The 14,314-nt window shown below is 46.7% G+C and overlaps 1 protein-coding gene across 1 annotated transcript in view; it reads right to left on the bottom strand.

Annotated features, from left to right (window-relative positions):
- The window catches only part of CPZ (carboxypeptidase Z), a 37,267-nt gene extending 25,737 nt beyond the window's left edge, over nucleotides 1-11,530 (bottom strand). The window contains exon 1 of the mRNA XM_030026091.2: nucleotides 11,260-11,530. Coding sequence (XP_029881951.1) covers nucleotides 11,260-11,485 — 226 coding nt within the window. The 5' untranslated portion in view covers nucleotides 11,486-11,530. The remainder of the gene's footprint in view (nucleotides 1-11,259) is intronic.
- Nucleotides 11,531-14,314: the final 2,784 nt, after the last annotated feature.

A 14,314-nucleotide genomic window follows, 5' to 3' on the forward strand; every position in this document is an offset into this window, starting at 1 on the left:
GCCTGTGTTTGAAAAAGACGTTGAGCTGCCTAGCCCTGACAACTTGACGATATTTCTAGACATGCTTAAAAACTGTAAGTTAGGTGCCTAGGAAATTTCACTAATGAAAATGTAGGTCTTAGTAATCTGGTTTAGTCTAAAAGCGCATGTGAGTCCTTCTGTACATACCATGATGCCTTATGGATCTTCCCCTAACAAATCTGTTGGTCCCACATAATGCTGTGCAAACCTTTCTTGTAAAGCAATTAAGCCTTTGGTGGATATGAGGGGATGTATTTCTTCCCTATCCTACTTCATTCTAACTCTAGCACCAGCATTTTATAATCCTTTTAATAACATCTTAAAACTAATTATTTCCCTCCCCAACTACTCTCATGGGAAAGCTTTTCCAAAAGCTCGCTCCTCTAATGGCTAGAAATTGCCTTTTAATTTCCTGCCTAAAAGTATTCGTGGCCAGTTTATATCCATGTGTTGTGCCAGCATTGTCCTTTAGCTTAAATAGCTCTCTGCGCTCCCTGGTGCATGCCTTCATCGTGTGTTTGCAGAGAGCAATTAGATCCCCTTAGCTTTCTATTTACTAGGTCAAATAAATGAAGGTCTCTTGATTTTGAAGGAATGTGGTTTGATGACCTGGGAGAGGCCTCTTTTGCTCCTGTAACCAATGATTCTCTATTGCCCTTCTCCAATATTGGCAACTAAAGAAAAATATTGCTGCCAGGGTATCAGAGCTGTTTTCACCAGCGCCTCATAGGAGCTAAGCCATGATGTGCAAGCTTTTTAAACACCAACAGGTCTGCTTTCCTTGTGATGTATTGGGGATCTAGCTATGTTGCTATTTCTTCTAACTCTCACTGGGGGACAGGCATCTAGCTTCTTGCTCAGTGAATTGAGCATTTGTCCTTGTAGGACCAAAATCATTATGTTTTCTTTTTTTCCTACTAAGGAATATTTAAACTTCTACTCCCAGCATATTTGTTTAAATGTAATCATCTGCATATGTGTTGCTAATGAGTTGATCATTCTTTAGCCAAAACAAAATCATTATAATGAGAACAAAATTAACCCTGGAATTTTATCTTGGAGGGAGACGTTTAATTGGAAATGAGTCTGGTTCTATATTACGAATTGTCATTGATCCACATTACCTCATAAAATAAATGAGGGATCAGAACTAGCAGAAACAGCCCATCTCCAACACCAGCAAGTTCTGGTAAGCAGCAAGCTGGAAAAAATTATATCCATACAAACTTATTTCCTGGCTTGGTACATTATGCTAATAGCAATAAACAATACCTGGTTCATCAACAGTGCCTTCCGTTATAGGACTTGAGTGTTTCCCTTAGTTAGGCACAACCCCCTCAGTGAGTTAGTTATTAAGGTCAAGGCATTTCTAAAAAAGCTTCATCGCAGCCAGACACTGCATGTAGTTTTACATGTGGGGATAATCAAGGAATAGCATTTTGTACAATGCTAGCTGGGAGAGAGAAAGGAGTGCTCTCTTGTTAGTAAGAGCTCCAGCAATAAACCCTGTTGATAAAACTGGATGTCACTACCTCCCTGAGTCTGGATAGTCTTATATCCTAATGCCATCACACCCACGACAACTTGTGAGGCCTTGGACACAAGTCTGGAGCCAGCCAAATGTTCCATACAGAGGGGAAAACTTGGTGTGGAGGGGACTGGCTTGAGTTCAGCCACATTCCAACGAGCAGAGTGACACTATCTCTGGTTATCACCAGGGTCATTAGCAATGAATCCCCTTCATTACCTTGAAGGGTGGCAAAGAAACATTTGACGCTTTTTTTTCTCCTCAGCAGAAAATGACTGTATTGTAACTATTATTTTAAACTAGAGGGTCATGTGTGCTGAGCGCAGTTCTTCATGGGTTCATTTGGGGAGTATGAATGGTCTTCCTACAACTGCTCATGTTTCCTCAAAAGAGGCATTTCCCCTCTGCTGGCTCTGTGACCAAGCTACAAATGTCCTTTTTATTTGTCTCTCCGACATGCACTGATCAAATAATGAAACTGAGGCACACACAGTCTCCCAGACCACTATTACTGTGCAGGAGTGCTATAGCCATCAGTCAGTTTGATACGTGGCACAAACCTGTTCTCAATGATGTCTCAGTATTTCGCTTATTCAGCTGGAGCAAAAAGGTACTCTGGCAACACACTGGAACAAGCAGAGGAAACCAAAGGGAAAATGCAGCAGGCAGGGTCTGGGCATGGTGCTGTTGCTTCCCCCTGCTCTGGCTCTCTGAGCAGCAGCAGTCTTGCTGCATTTAGCAGATGCCTCTTTCTGCCCAGCTGGCCAGAAGAAGAGGTGTTGGAAAGCAATGGATAGCTGATGGAAGAGACATGCAAAATTTTTGCGAAGTCATATGCTGGGTTCACAAGAGGACTGAATCGTTTTGTGAGCAGGAGTAGATGTTAGCACAGGAGAGGTAAAGGCAGCTCTGGTTTCAGACTGTCTGCTACCTGGCTTCTACACTTTGTTATTTTTACCATACTTATAGGCAGACGCAATCTATAAAGTAACATGGCTATTACTCATTAACAAAGACGTTGACTGAAGAGGACAGATTTATTTTTCAGATGAGGAACCCAAATCCATATGAACCTTTCCTATGGCAACAGAAGTTGTTCATCTCAGTGTGTGATAAGCAGGGGTGATTCTTCAACGCAGGATAAAGCTTTTCCACTACTTTTGGCCCAGGATGTCTCTCACAAACTCAGAGCTACCAAGACTCACTCATTGACGAGCAGCAAAACTGACTCCTTCCTCCTGGGTCCTAAACCTAGGATGTAAGGCTCACATTTTTGCAGCATACTGTGCTGTTTTCTCTCTGTCTCACTCTGGCAGAGACATCTATGCAGCTTCTGATGTCTCAGAGGCCAGCTCTGCCCAAACTGTAACACCTCTCCCCACCACAGCCCCATGCAAGCTGCCTTATGATCCATACATCGGCCACAGCTCTGTCTTGTAAACACCCAGGAGTGAAACAGCTTGAGCTTTCAGGTTATCAGGAGTTAATACACATAAAAGCAAGAGAGGTCTGGTTTATACCAAACCTTGCTTTATAGCAAGTTTTAAATGTGTATGTGTGCTGATGTGGTGTTTGGACTTTTCCTGTGTTTCCTAACGCCAATGCTTGCATATGTTTTGGAGGGTGCGGCTCTGCAAGGGCCAAAGATAATTCTCCAGTATGTGTACTTATATAAATAAGTGTGGATGCACGTAGCTGGGCCAGAGCTTGCTGTCTGGAGAGCAGGCGGCAGGAAACTCTCCGCGGCCAGCTCCCGAGCTGCAGCTGCACGCTCTGCTCCTGGAGCCCTGCACCCACAGGTCTGGGTCTCTGCACACAGAAATGACCAGCAAATCCCCATCCCCACCCGTTAATAGCTAGTTTTGTCAAAGCTCAGGCAATGCCAGAGGAGTTCCACCGCTCCCTTTCTCTTTTTCATAAGAGGAGTGACAAGCAGTGATATACGGAGAGTTTCTCAGGTCTCCAGATAAACTTGGCAGGCTTCAGTCGCTGCTGCTTCTGTGCTTGAAAGAGCCTAAACCTCTTCCATTTTTTGAGCAGAGGCTTCCCTGGGCTCAGAGGAAGACAGTGCCGCCTCCTCTCATAGTCTCATCCGTGGACAGGTTGGTACAGAGAGACCTTTTTCTTCCTGACCCAGAACAGCCTTTTCAATTTTTTATGTTTATTTTTGTACTCCAGCTATTCCACCAGAGCTACAAAAGTCCTTTCAGTAGCACAGCTTCTATTTAAGATTATGGATAAAATAACTTATTGAAGAGAAAAGCCATTTCAAGCTTTCCGAGCCCTCTTTATAATATACGCTTCTGGTTTTAATTTGCAAAGGCAAGCTTGAAAATCTACAATGCAGCACATACATATTTTACTGCCAAGCTTACATTTTTTCCCCTTGATGATTCAGCACTGAAAGAAGCAAGCTGCTGTGATTAACCCTAACCCAGACAATAGAGCTCAACAGCTACTTCCAGTGCCATGGCTTGGCTGCTTGCCTTTTCAAGAGCAAAGCCAACAGGAGACTTGTGTGCTTGAGGATATGGAATAAGCACAAGGGCCACTCTTAAATTCAAAATATCTAAATCATTCAGTGAGGCTTACACAACTGCATTGTTATGACTGACAGATCGAACAAGATTAGATAATTTATCTTGCACAGACCAGCACACCCCCTACTAGCTTTCTGGGTTTCTTACAATACTATTTTAAACTGGAAGACATATGTATTCATTTTAGTCTGTTTATAGTCAAAACCTCTGCTTTTCCAAACAAAGCATTTCAGTTTCTGATCATATCAGTATTACTCTCCTTGCGGTTCTACACGGTTCATCGAGTCAGTCGTTGCAACGATCAACTGCCTTGTAACACTAAAGAGACAAAACTTGGTATCAGCGGTGATATGCAAACACTGCTGGGCTGTACCATTTTGCAAAACATTCCAACAGCACCTGCAAATGGCAAAGCACCGCCTGCCTCTGGAGGCAGCTCCCGGCTACAGCACCAGGGGACAAGAGCAGGACAAGATCCATTCTAGAATACTGTAATGGGTCAGAATCACCAGGAGGAGGGTGCAGGAGGAGTGGAGAAGTAAGGGGACGAGTGGTAGAGGAATGAGGCAGCTGAGTAGCTTGACTAGGGCGAAAATGGTCAAGCAGAAAGCCCAGGAGGGAAGGCAGCTGCATATCTAAGGCATACATGCAGGGGCAGAAGCGGAGAAGATCCCCAGCCACGGAGAAGGAATTCCAGGAAAACCAGAGGAGAGAGGAGTGACTGCAAAAAGCAGCCCACGTGGTTAACTCCTTTTTCTGGATACATCAAAGCTTTTGTGAGTAGAGGACTGAATTCCTGTTACTAATCTTCCACTCCAGCAATTGCGGTAACTGCCCAGGGGAGTGATGTGTTTGCAAATGGGCAAAAGCAGTATGCAGGAGCCTGACCTGCAAGCAGTGAGACAAGTCCTATTTTAGCCCTGCTTCCTCACATGAAGAAGCCTGAAAGCACCTGAAAGAGATTAATGCCTAATCTGCCTTCACTTTGCAGAGCAAGATCCCAGCAGGAAGACGGAAGCCAGAGTTTGTTATTAATCACCCTTCCTTCTAACCCACCCGCTGCCTGGCGTTCGGTTAAACACCCATTTTTATTGAATTCCTGAAGGTGTTCCCACAGCAATGACACGGCAGTCAGCTCTTCCAGAACTGTTTCTCTCACGGGACTGGTCTGGGGCCTGTGAGAAGATGCCGAAGTTTTCCCGTGAGTGATGGGAGTTCACGCAACCTGCGGACCACAGGTCGAAATCTGTGCAGAGGTGCACCAAGACCTGCTACTTGGCAACGGCTCAAAGCCAGCCTCAGAGGTGGCTAGTAATTCCCCCTTGTTTCTAATTGTCCAGATGCAGCTCAAACAAGGCTGCAGTTGTAGGAGCCTAAAAGAACTGACAAAGAGTATTTCTGTCTGCCTGTCTTTCCCCACCGCCTGTCTTGGTGCCTCTAATGTCAGGATTCCCAGGGTCACCCCAGCTGTGCCTCTGGCCAGTGAGTGCTGCTCCAGGGACTCCTCCCAGCTGAAAATCCTGAACAGAAGCATAATTCCCAACCCCAAAAACACTAAATGCCCTTTTTTTTGGACTCAGCTGAGATCTTCTCCAAGTTGTGAGGGCAAAATTATTGATTGGGAAAACAAAATGCAACAAAGACGATGACAACAAGATGGCCCAGCAATGGCCAAATTGGCTGAAGACTTCCTGGGCTGCACGTGTGGCTGGACTGCTACTGAACATGCATTTGCTGTGCAACAAGATGATCTAGAGACATATAGAGACCATCTCTCAGTATCTGGTCAGTGAAGGAAGGAGAAATCAGCTCAGATCTGGGGGATGCTGATGTTAAAACAACAGCTGGGGAGAAAAGATGGAATAGGTTACAAAATCTCTACAACTGTCATCTAAAGGATCAAATTTTTGTCAGGGTGACTGGAGAAGGGTGAAAACACTTATTAGGCTGGTAATCTGGAGGTGTGATGCCTCCAGAGCTTTACTTTGTAACCACATACTCTCTATAGATTAGTTCCCACTGTCTAAGGATGCAGTACTCTCCAAGTGCTTTGGCCAACAGCTTACCACCAAGTCAGAAGCTTACCTTTGAGTAAGTTCAACTCTGTTGAATGCCATGGGACAGAAGATCATGTCTGAAAAATTGGGGTTTGAATCTTTGGTGCTGCAACCCTTCCAAAACATTTGCCAAAACGTCATTCCATCCTCTTTAAACACAGTCTATGCAGCCCCCTAGCATAACTCTGTCTTTTCATTAGTTTAGATGTATGAGAACTACTGTAATTAACATCACATCTGGTTCTTCCACAGGTAGTTAAATTTTAGCCAATTGTGCTATTTTTATCTTACAAAAGATTGACAGTTAATTCAACAGCCTTGACTTAAATCTGTGCCTTAATCTCATATTGTCTCCGCCTTAATCTCATATTGTCTCCTAGATAAGGGTGTCCTGTTATAACCCTGTAAAACTGAAATAGTGCCAGTTAAATCAATGGAGTTACAACAGGATAAACAAAGGAATTGAAATTTCAGTTTTATTTCTGTGATGGGCAGAGCAACCCTAAGTCCTTAAACTCCATTTAATTGATCTGTGACAGCTGTGTCCAGTTGGGAGGGTCACTCTGTCCAAACGACGTTCAACAGTCATAAAAGCTCTGGGTCATTAAAGCCCAGCAAAGAGACCAGGACATAACCCACCAGCCTCAAACACCACGTTCACAACACAATAGGTGACTTCTGCATGGTATCTCCATGCTCAGCCCCCCCTCAAATGATGGCACCTGTGACATTTATCCAACATTTGGTCCAGCCTGGAGGATGGGATGGCTCTCACATGGCCTGGGCAGCCCAAAGGGGTCCACGGTAGCTATCAGCCAGCCAGCACCCCCAAACAACCACTGATTGACTGTGTGGAGGGAAAGACAATGTCTAGAAATGTTAAAAGGATTCAACCATTAGTGTTATTACGTCTTGCTAAAAGCCTAGCTGCGCCTTAGGGCACTGGGGGTTTTGTTCAAGTTTTGACTTCTATGTATTTACACACCCACACTTTAAAAATGTCTGAATAACCATTCTGAAGAAAACTTTGCCTTCAGATTAAAATCATGCATAAACTATTCCAGTAGTAAAAGGGTACACCTGCCTACTATATTTTCAATATAAACTTGCTTTCCCCACATAAATAGCTGTTTCTGATCCCATTTCCCATGTTAAATGTAGCTGAAGATCAGTGTTGCTAAAATAATGACTGTGTAGAAATACTAGAGTCAGCGGCGGGAATCCAGAGCAGCTCACATGACTTGGTGATGACAACCGGGTTTACGAGAGCTGGAATTTCTGGTCTCGTGAGTGTGCATGATGTAGATGCTAGTTCTGCATTTTTTTGTTTTGACAAGTCTTGGACACATCCATCTAGGGTGCAGCAAGCAACGTTCCTACGGCATGGCCTTTCCCATATGTGGCGGCACAGCACTATGGCCATGCTCCATGTCTGCGCCTGCCCGTGCCAGCCGCAGCAGGATGGGGACCCAGCCGGCACCACTGGCCCTGGGGCAGAGGAGCGGAGCCCAGCCCACCGCCGGGTCAGCCAGTGCAGTCACACGCATGAAAGCAGCAGTAGCTGGAGAAGCTCTGCCTGTGTGTGCGCACAGACATGGGTTTCACCAGGAAACAAGCATTAGAAATGTCCACAGCTGGTGAACTGATATGTTCAGGTCCCATGAAGCTGGGGCCAACGTGAAGCTCATGGAAGGATATGGCTTTTCCCTTTTTCCCTTTCACCTAGCAAAAACCATGGCACGCTATGGAGATGAGAGCGGCAGAGAAGAAGAGGGGAAAGGGGTAGCATCTATACGTGAAGCCACTTTTTTCTGTCAGTCTGACCTTCCAGAAGACAATCAGCCTTAACGCCACAGCTTAGAGAGGAGCCAGTGCCACAAAATCCGTTCTGGGCTCCGGAAGTAACACAGTGCCTGTCCCCTGCCTCGCACCCTGGTGGTTTTTCCCTCCCCAGCTCTCTTCCTTGTACCTCCCCACTCATCTCCAGCGCTTAAACTCGGAGACCCTCAGGATGGGGCAATGTCTGGCTCAGGATGAGGGGAAACACCAAGGTGCTCCGGAGAGGAGGAGGCCCACAGGTGACAAGCGTGCCAGCCAGGGCTAGCCCGGGGGCAGCGCTCCGGCTGCCCCCCCCACCTCCAACAGCTTCAGATCAAACGGCTCCTGCCCCCAGCAGTGCCATCCGACAGGCTATGCCACCACGGACCCGAAACGCCTTTCAAATGCTCGGGCGGGGAGCGGGGGGAGCAAAACTCTCAGGCATCCCTTCGGCGTCTAAACCCAGTCCAGCCCCGGTATCTCCCCAGCAGCCGTCTGTACAAGCCGCGGAGCCCACACGGTGGCACCACAGACGGCGGCGGCGGCGGCGGCGCCCGGTGCCCGCTGCAGAACGGCCCCGCCGGCAGCGGGACCCGCGCCGGGGCGAGCGCTGGGCCGCCGCCGGTAAGGCCGGGGGGGGTTCGCCCACCCGCTGGAGCACTGCCGTGCCTCTGGCCCAGAAGTCCCCGGTAAAGTGCGCTCTGAACAGGAGCGATCGCGGAAGGTTTTACCGCTGCGGTTTTACAAGCCTTAGCCTGGGCCCTGGTAGCATCTCGGCGGTAGAGCTGGCCCCAGTTGCGAGGAAAGGCACCTGCTTTTAGTATTGCAAGGCAGGTGACTTCAGCCCGCTTCTACTTTGGTTTTAGTTTTGTCGTCAGTGATGGGAAAGCGCTGCATTTAACTAATTGCCGCCGGAATACATCAGTCAGCAACAGAGACCCGCGCGACTGGGATGAAACAGGAACCTGTGCTATTAGCTCCCTCCACCGAAGACCGGCCACCTTTCAGGGGACACATGCTAAGCTGTACTTTTCTCACCCAAACGAGAGGCTAAGAGGCCAATAAAACTCACCAGGGTCTGGAAGCGCTGCCTCGCAATGGGGCGATGTAGCATCTTATCACTGGGGGAGACAGTGGCTTACTAGCTCCCCAAGGAGACAGGACACAGCTGGGGAGAAGGGATCTGCCCTCTCTCAATGCCATGGTTCCCAGCTGCTGCTCAAAAAGCTCCCCACACAGTGTGTGATGCCTGTGCCATATTGTGGGGCTGGATGACAGCAATCATTTCCTTATTTTTCTAAACAGAAGAGCACAAAGTATTTTGTAAGGATCTTGGTATTGTAAACCATGTTTCATCTTGGTTTCTTATTAAAAAAAGCAAAATGAGTCACAGCAGAGCAAATATCACCAAGAAGGCCAGGCAGCCTGCAGAAACCACCTCCAGCCTAGCTGGGAGCCAGACAGTGGCACTGGTTCCCGCTGCCATTCTCTCCTGTACAAGCAGCTCCGGGCTGGTCTCCCGCAGGGCACCGCGGATCTGGCCACTGACATACACCGAGATCTGCACGAGGGATCCTAAACCAGGGGAGAACTCTCACTGCTACAGCTGAAGACATAAAACCGACTGCCCGGGATGTTGAGAGGGGATCCCTGCAAGGCCTGCTGGTGAACACGTGCAGCACTGCGGTTCCCTTTCTTTTCATGTGGCCCGACATGACCCTATTCCCCCTTTAGAAAAGAAAGACCCTCGAGAAATATGGCAGGTCTCTCAATATCCAAGCTGCTACTTTATTCCCTGGTCCAACATCCCTCCAGTGTGAAGGGTGCCCCTTCCTCACATTGCACACCAGCATGTGGTGATGCTGACAGCTCGCTTTCCCTACCATTAGCCATCCCTCTAGGGCCATATTCAGCAGTCATGTCCCACCACATGCAAGGTGTATTTCCATTGCCTGCCTTTCCTCAAACCCTCCCCTAAAGACAGCACAGTTGCCAACACACACAAAACATTCTGCCACAGCAGAGTTACCCCTTGATGATCCATACATTTGTGGTTGCTAGGATTAATACCCCATGACAAAACTTTGATCGGCTAGAACTGGAGCAGAATCATACCTCACAGAGAAAGGGCACGCTGCAAACCACACAGCCTCTTCCTGTAATTGACTGTAAATAGTCTACAACACTTCTCTTTGTGCAGCTTTATCCAAAAATAAAATCCCTTTAGGCTGCGGTAGACCTCACTTTGATGTTCGTGGGAACAGCACTCTCAAATTATATGCAGTACACAGCACATGGATTGCATCGTGTAGCAGTTCAATGCCAGTGACAGTCTATGGCTTATATTTAAGCACTGAAATATAGCTGAATTTCCTTGGGTAACATTAAGGTCAGCTGCAGGTTAACTTATCCCTTCCTGTATTCCCATAAAATAAATATTTTTCTGAATCATTTTGAGTTTGAACCCCCTGAAAATAGTTTCCTGGAATAGACGTTGTCACTACACTGGAATTCACTTCTCCACTGTCCCCACATAAATGAAATTTGAATTAAGCCTGCTTGATTAAAAACACCACCTATTTTTAAAAGATACTGTTAATATTTTTTATTAGTTGACTGGTTACTGAACCAAAAGCTTTCGATTCATTTAGCAGCATGTTCCTATCTAACCTTTATTCTAATGGGTAAATGCTTTTCCAGCCAATCAACTCATACAAATTCCATATTGCTTATAGCAAGCTAAACACACCCTACAGCTGTCAGATCCTAATAAATCTTCTCATACTTTGGACTTGAAATAAGTGACCTAAAGCTAAATGTAAGAAGAAGATTTTTTTCTTAAGTAGAAAAGCATACAGAAGGTCAAAAGTTCATCTTCTTGCAATCTAGCTACCACATTCCTAGAAGGCAAGGCCAGAGATGGGGCAAATCCTCTGCATTCCCCACAACAGCGAGGGGGATCCTACTGACTGGGAACTCCGTGAATTGACAGAAAGACACAACTACACATGGCCTTAAAAGACAGTGATGGGGAAACATTATGTTCCCTTGCATCACACACTTGTTTTTCTGTTGCAGAGCTACACCACCTCCTGCCTTCCCATCCACGCTTCCCAAGCACAGCCCCAGTTTCATCACTGGCAGTCTGCAGATTTCCAAAGAGCTGATCCCCTCATCTCTAGGGGAGAGGGACAGCTCCTGCCTCCCTCGCCTCGAAGCTGGAGCCCCTTACTCTGCTCATCTCCACGAGAAGGAAAGAGAGAAGAAGGGGGACTTTTGGGGTGGTTAGCCTTACCTAGGGTCTCCTGGCCGGTTTCACAGCGGGGTGCCGGCTCGGTGGCCTTAAGCAGCCCACCGAGGAGGAGCAGGAGCCTCAGGACCATGCTGGAGCCCCTTGCGCAGGCAGCACAGTGATGTGGCACTCGCTGCCCGATGGAGCTGCTCCTCACTCGGAGCCTCAGCGCGGCTCTGGCTCTCCAAGCTACAGAGGAAATCAGTGCACTGCAAGGGCATGCCCACATCTCAGTATGTGCAGTCCAGGCGTCAGATTTCAGCTAGCATTTGAGCTTGGAAAGCAAAAGGCTTTGAGACAAGAGAGGGAGGAGGAATAAGCTCCCCCTCCCCTCTGCCTCCTGACCGTCTCCCTCTTGCAGCCTGGTTTACAATTTCATAAACACTTGGAGTGGAAGGGGGTCCCCGCAGGGATGCGCCCGCCTGCTCCTCAGCCACGGGTCCGACGCCTTTGGTCTTCGGACAGTTTTCCTAAGGGACAGTGGAGCTTCGTTAAAGCGTGTCTCGCTGAAGCCGAGAGCGACTGCCTAGAGAGAGCAGGGGGAAAAGAGAGAGAGAAAAGCAAACAACCGAAAGCAACATTCCTCCCAAAGAATGGTATTTCACAACCCACTTAACTGGAAGTTTAAAACACAACGTGACAGAGAAGGGACTCTACGTTGCATCACCTCCAGCACAGCGAGAATGAGAACCCACAAAATAGCCACCAGGATCCCCCTCTGCATGCTCCTCCTGGGCATTTTATGTAAGATCCAGCTTACAGAAGCAAACTTGGAGGGATACCAGCCTTTTCTGTCTATTCTTAAAAAAAATAACTTCAAAAAACGTAGGTAAGATCCCAGAACAGCAATTCAGGCTTTAACTGGATGGTAAATCTATATTAAGTTTATCTTAAATTTGGGGCTTTTTTAGCTTTTTTTTTTTTGTGGTGGTGTTGTTTCTTTGGTTTTTTTTCCCCAGAGGAATATGCATTGTATGTTTTTATCCCTATGCAGCAGGTATGGTGGAGAAGTTTGCCTTAGGTAGGATGTGAACTCTTCATTTCTTATCTACACATCAAAAAATTTCCTGTATCACAGGAAAAGGAATTTTTCTTCAAAATCTAGACCAAGAGAGAGCAAAGCATCCTATCTTTCCAGGCAGTGCCTGTTCCTTTGAGGACAGATACCTGCTTACACGTGAGAGCAGAGAATCTGTCCTTGCAGCTGGAGCACACTGGCTCCTGCTGATCACTATCAGAAAGATGAGTAGGGAGTTATGGTGCTATATGATAATGTAATCAAATAAACCCCCTATAGGGGGGTCAGAAGCTGACAGGGCAGGAGAAAGCTGTATGCCTCTCAAAAAGCAATTGATGTCTCATCATGTATGGAAAAGGTTACACTGCTAGATGGATTGGGAAGCTCAGGGGTAAAGTACATCCCTGGCTGCTAGGCTCTGCAAGGCAGGGTGGCTTTTCTTGCCTCCAGGAATTCCTACTAGATCCAGAGATTGCAGGGTCTGCCCTGGGAGTAAACAGCACCAAAGCCCATCAGGGTTCAAAGAACAAACTTCTAAGGACAAGAATATTATTTAGCTGCCTTTTTCTGCCCTGATCACACAGCAGCATGTCTGGACTCTCAAAAAAAAAGATAGTACCAACACAGCTCTGAAAGTGTGGTCTCCAAGGGCAGGAGTACTTCACCTTCTGCCCAGCTTCCCGGCAGCCTGCGGTCGGCTGCTCTGAATACCAATCTGCCACATTCGGACCTGATGTGCTCAGGTACAGCTGAGGGTACGGCTGAGGCAAGGCTTGCTGTGTGCCTGGGCTGTGCATTTTGCATTAAAGGGAAAGAATGAGGCTGCCCAGATCTAACCTAAGTGATGCGGCTAAATTCCTTACAGCAAAAAAGGCTGCAGAGATTATACCTACAAACAGAAGCTGACCCCCAGTCCTTGGAAATGCTGATGTCTTCATTGTAATTTTCTGCAGCCCTTAAGAGTATGGAGTGACATCTCTCCCATACATCCCAATGCTTTTTGAGGTGAGCTCTGCTGCAGAACTAATCTTTCCATAGCTGTAATCCTGTCAGCTTTCCCCTTTTTTGTCTTTTTCTTGTTGGCATTTTTTTGTTTCTGCTTGTGATTTCTCACTCCATTTCCCATCCTTCAGCCTAGGTACTATATTCTCATGAGTGTTTCCTCCCCTCTACCACACTTCAGGCCACCAGTCCTAGTTTAGACACCACAAACTTTAGGACCATATTTTAAAATACCAGCAAATGTAAGTCCACTTTACTAGCATCCCCCAAAACATTTTGCAAACCAATGACACCTGCTTTCACCTACTGTGGTACTCCACATTCATACTGTGCTCCATACTTTATCTCGAATACTAATGAGACAACGTCCCATCACACTGGGAATATTGACTTGGTGTCATTTGGGAATGTCCATTAATTATTTCCCTGAATTAAATGATTGTGGGACACATTATATCATTTCCTGTTCTCAGGATTATTGTATCCATCTAATATTATTTGTAACTTGTCTATGCATTGATTTCCACCCCCCCGCCCCCCCCCTCAGTTCAGCCAGCCTTTGGACCATTACATCATATTCATCAGAATCAAATGGTGACAGTATTTTCTCTGCCTTGCATAAGGCAGTACAACCTAGTGATTAACTCGGATGAGCTCTGGAACTAAAAGAGCGTTGTGTCTCATCATCATAGCAATATGCTCAACTTAATTAGTCTTGTCAAGGGTCAGGACTCCTTGACGTCAGTGCAGGCTTTCCAGGACCAGAGCTACCATCTTTTCCACACGTCTGCAACGTGGTACCCTCATTCCTGCAGGTCATCTTGGGTTTCTTTATGACATTGTCTAGAGCTGCAGAGTGGCTTTAAGGGACCACCATCTCAGATGACAGGAGCAGAGCTCTACCCACTCTTTGTGCTTCCAAGGCTATATCCTGCCCCATACCATAATTGTGCACACTGGGCTGCCTAGGAGCTCTTTAAAGATCTTGTCTTTCCTTTTTTATTTTTCTTGACTTCTTTAAAGGATCAAGAGAAAGTA

This window comes from Aquila chrysaetos, chromosome 1, assembly GCF_900496995.4.
Source record: "Aquila chrysaetos chrysaetos chromosome 1, bAquChr1.4, whole genome shotgun sequence".
NCBI lineage: Eukaryota > Metazoa > Chordata > Aves > Accipitriformes > Accipitridae > Aquila > Aquila chrysaetos.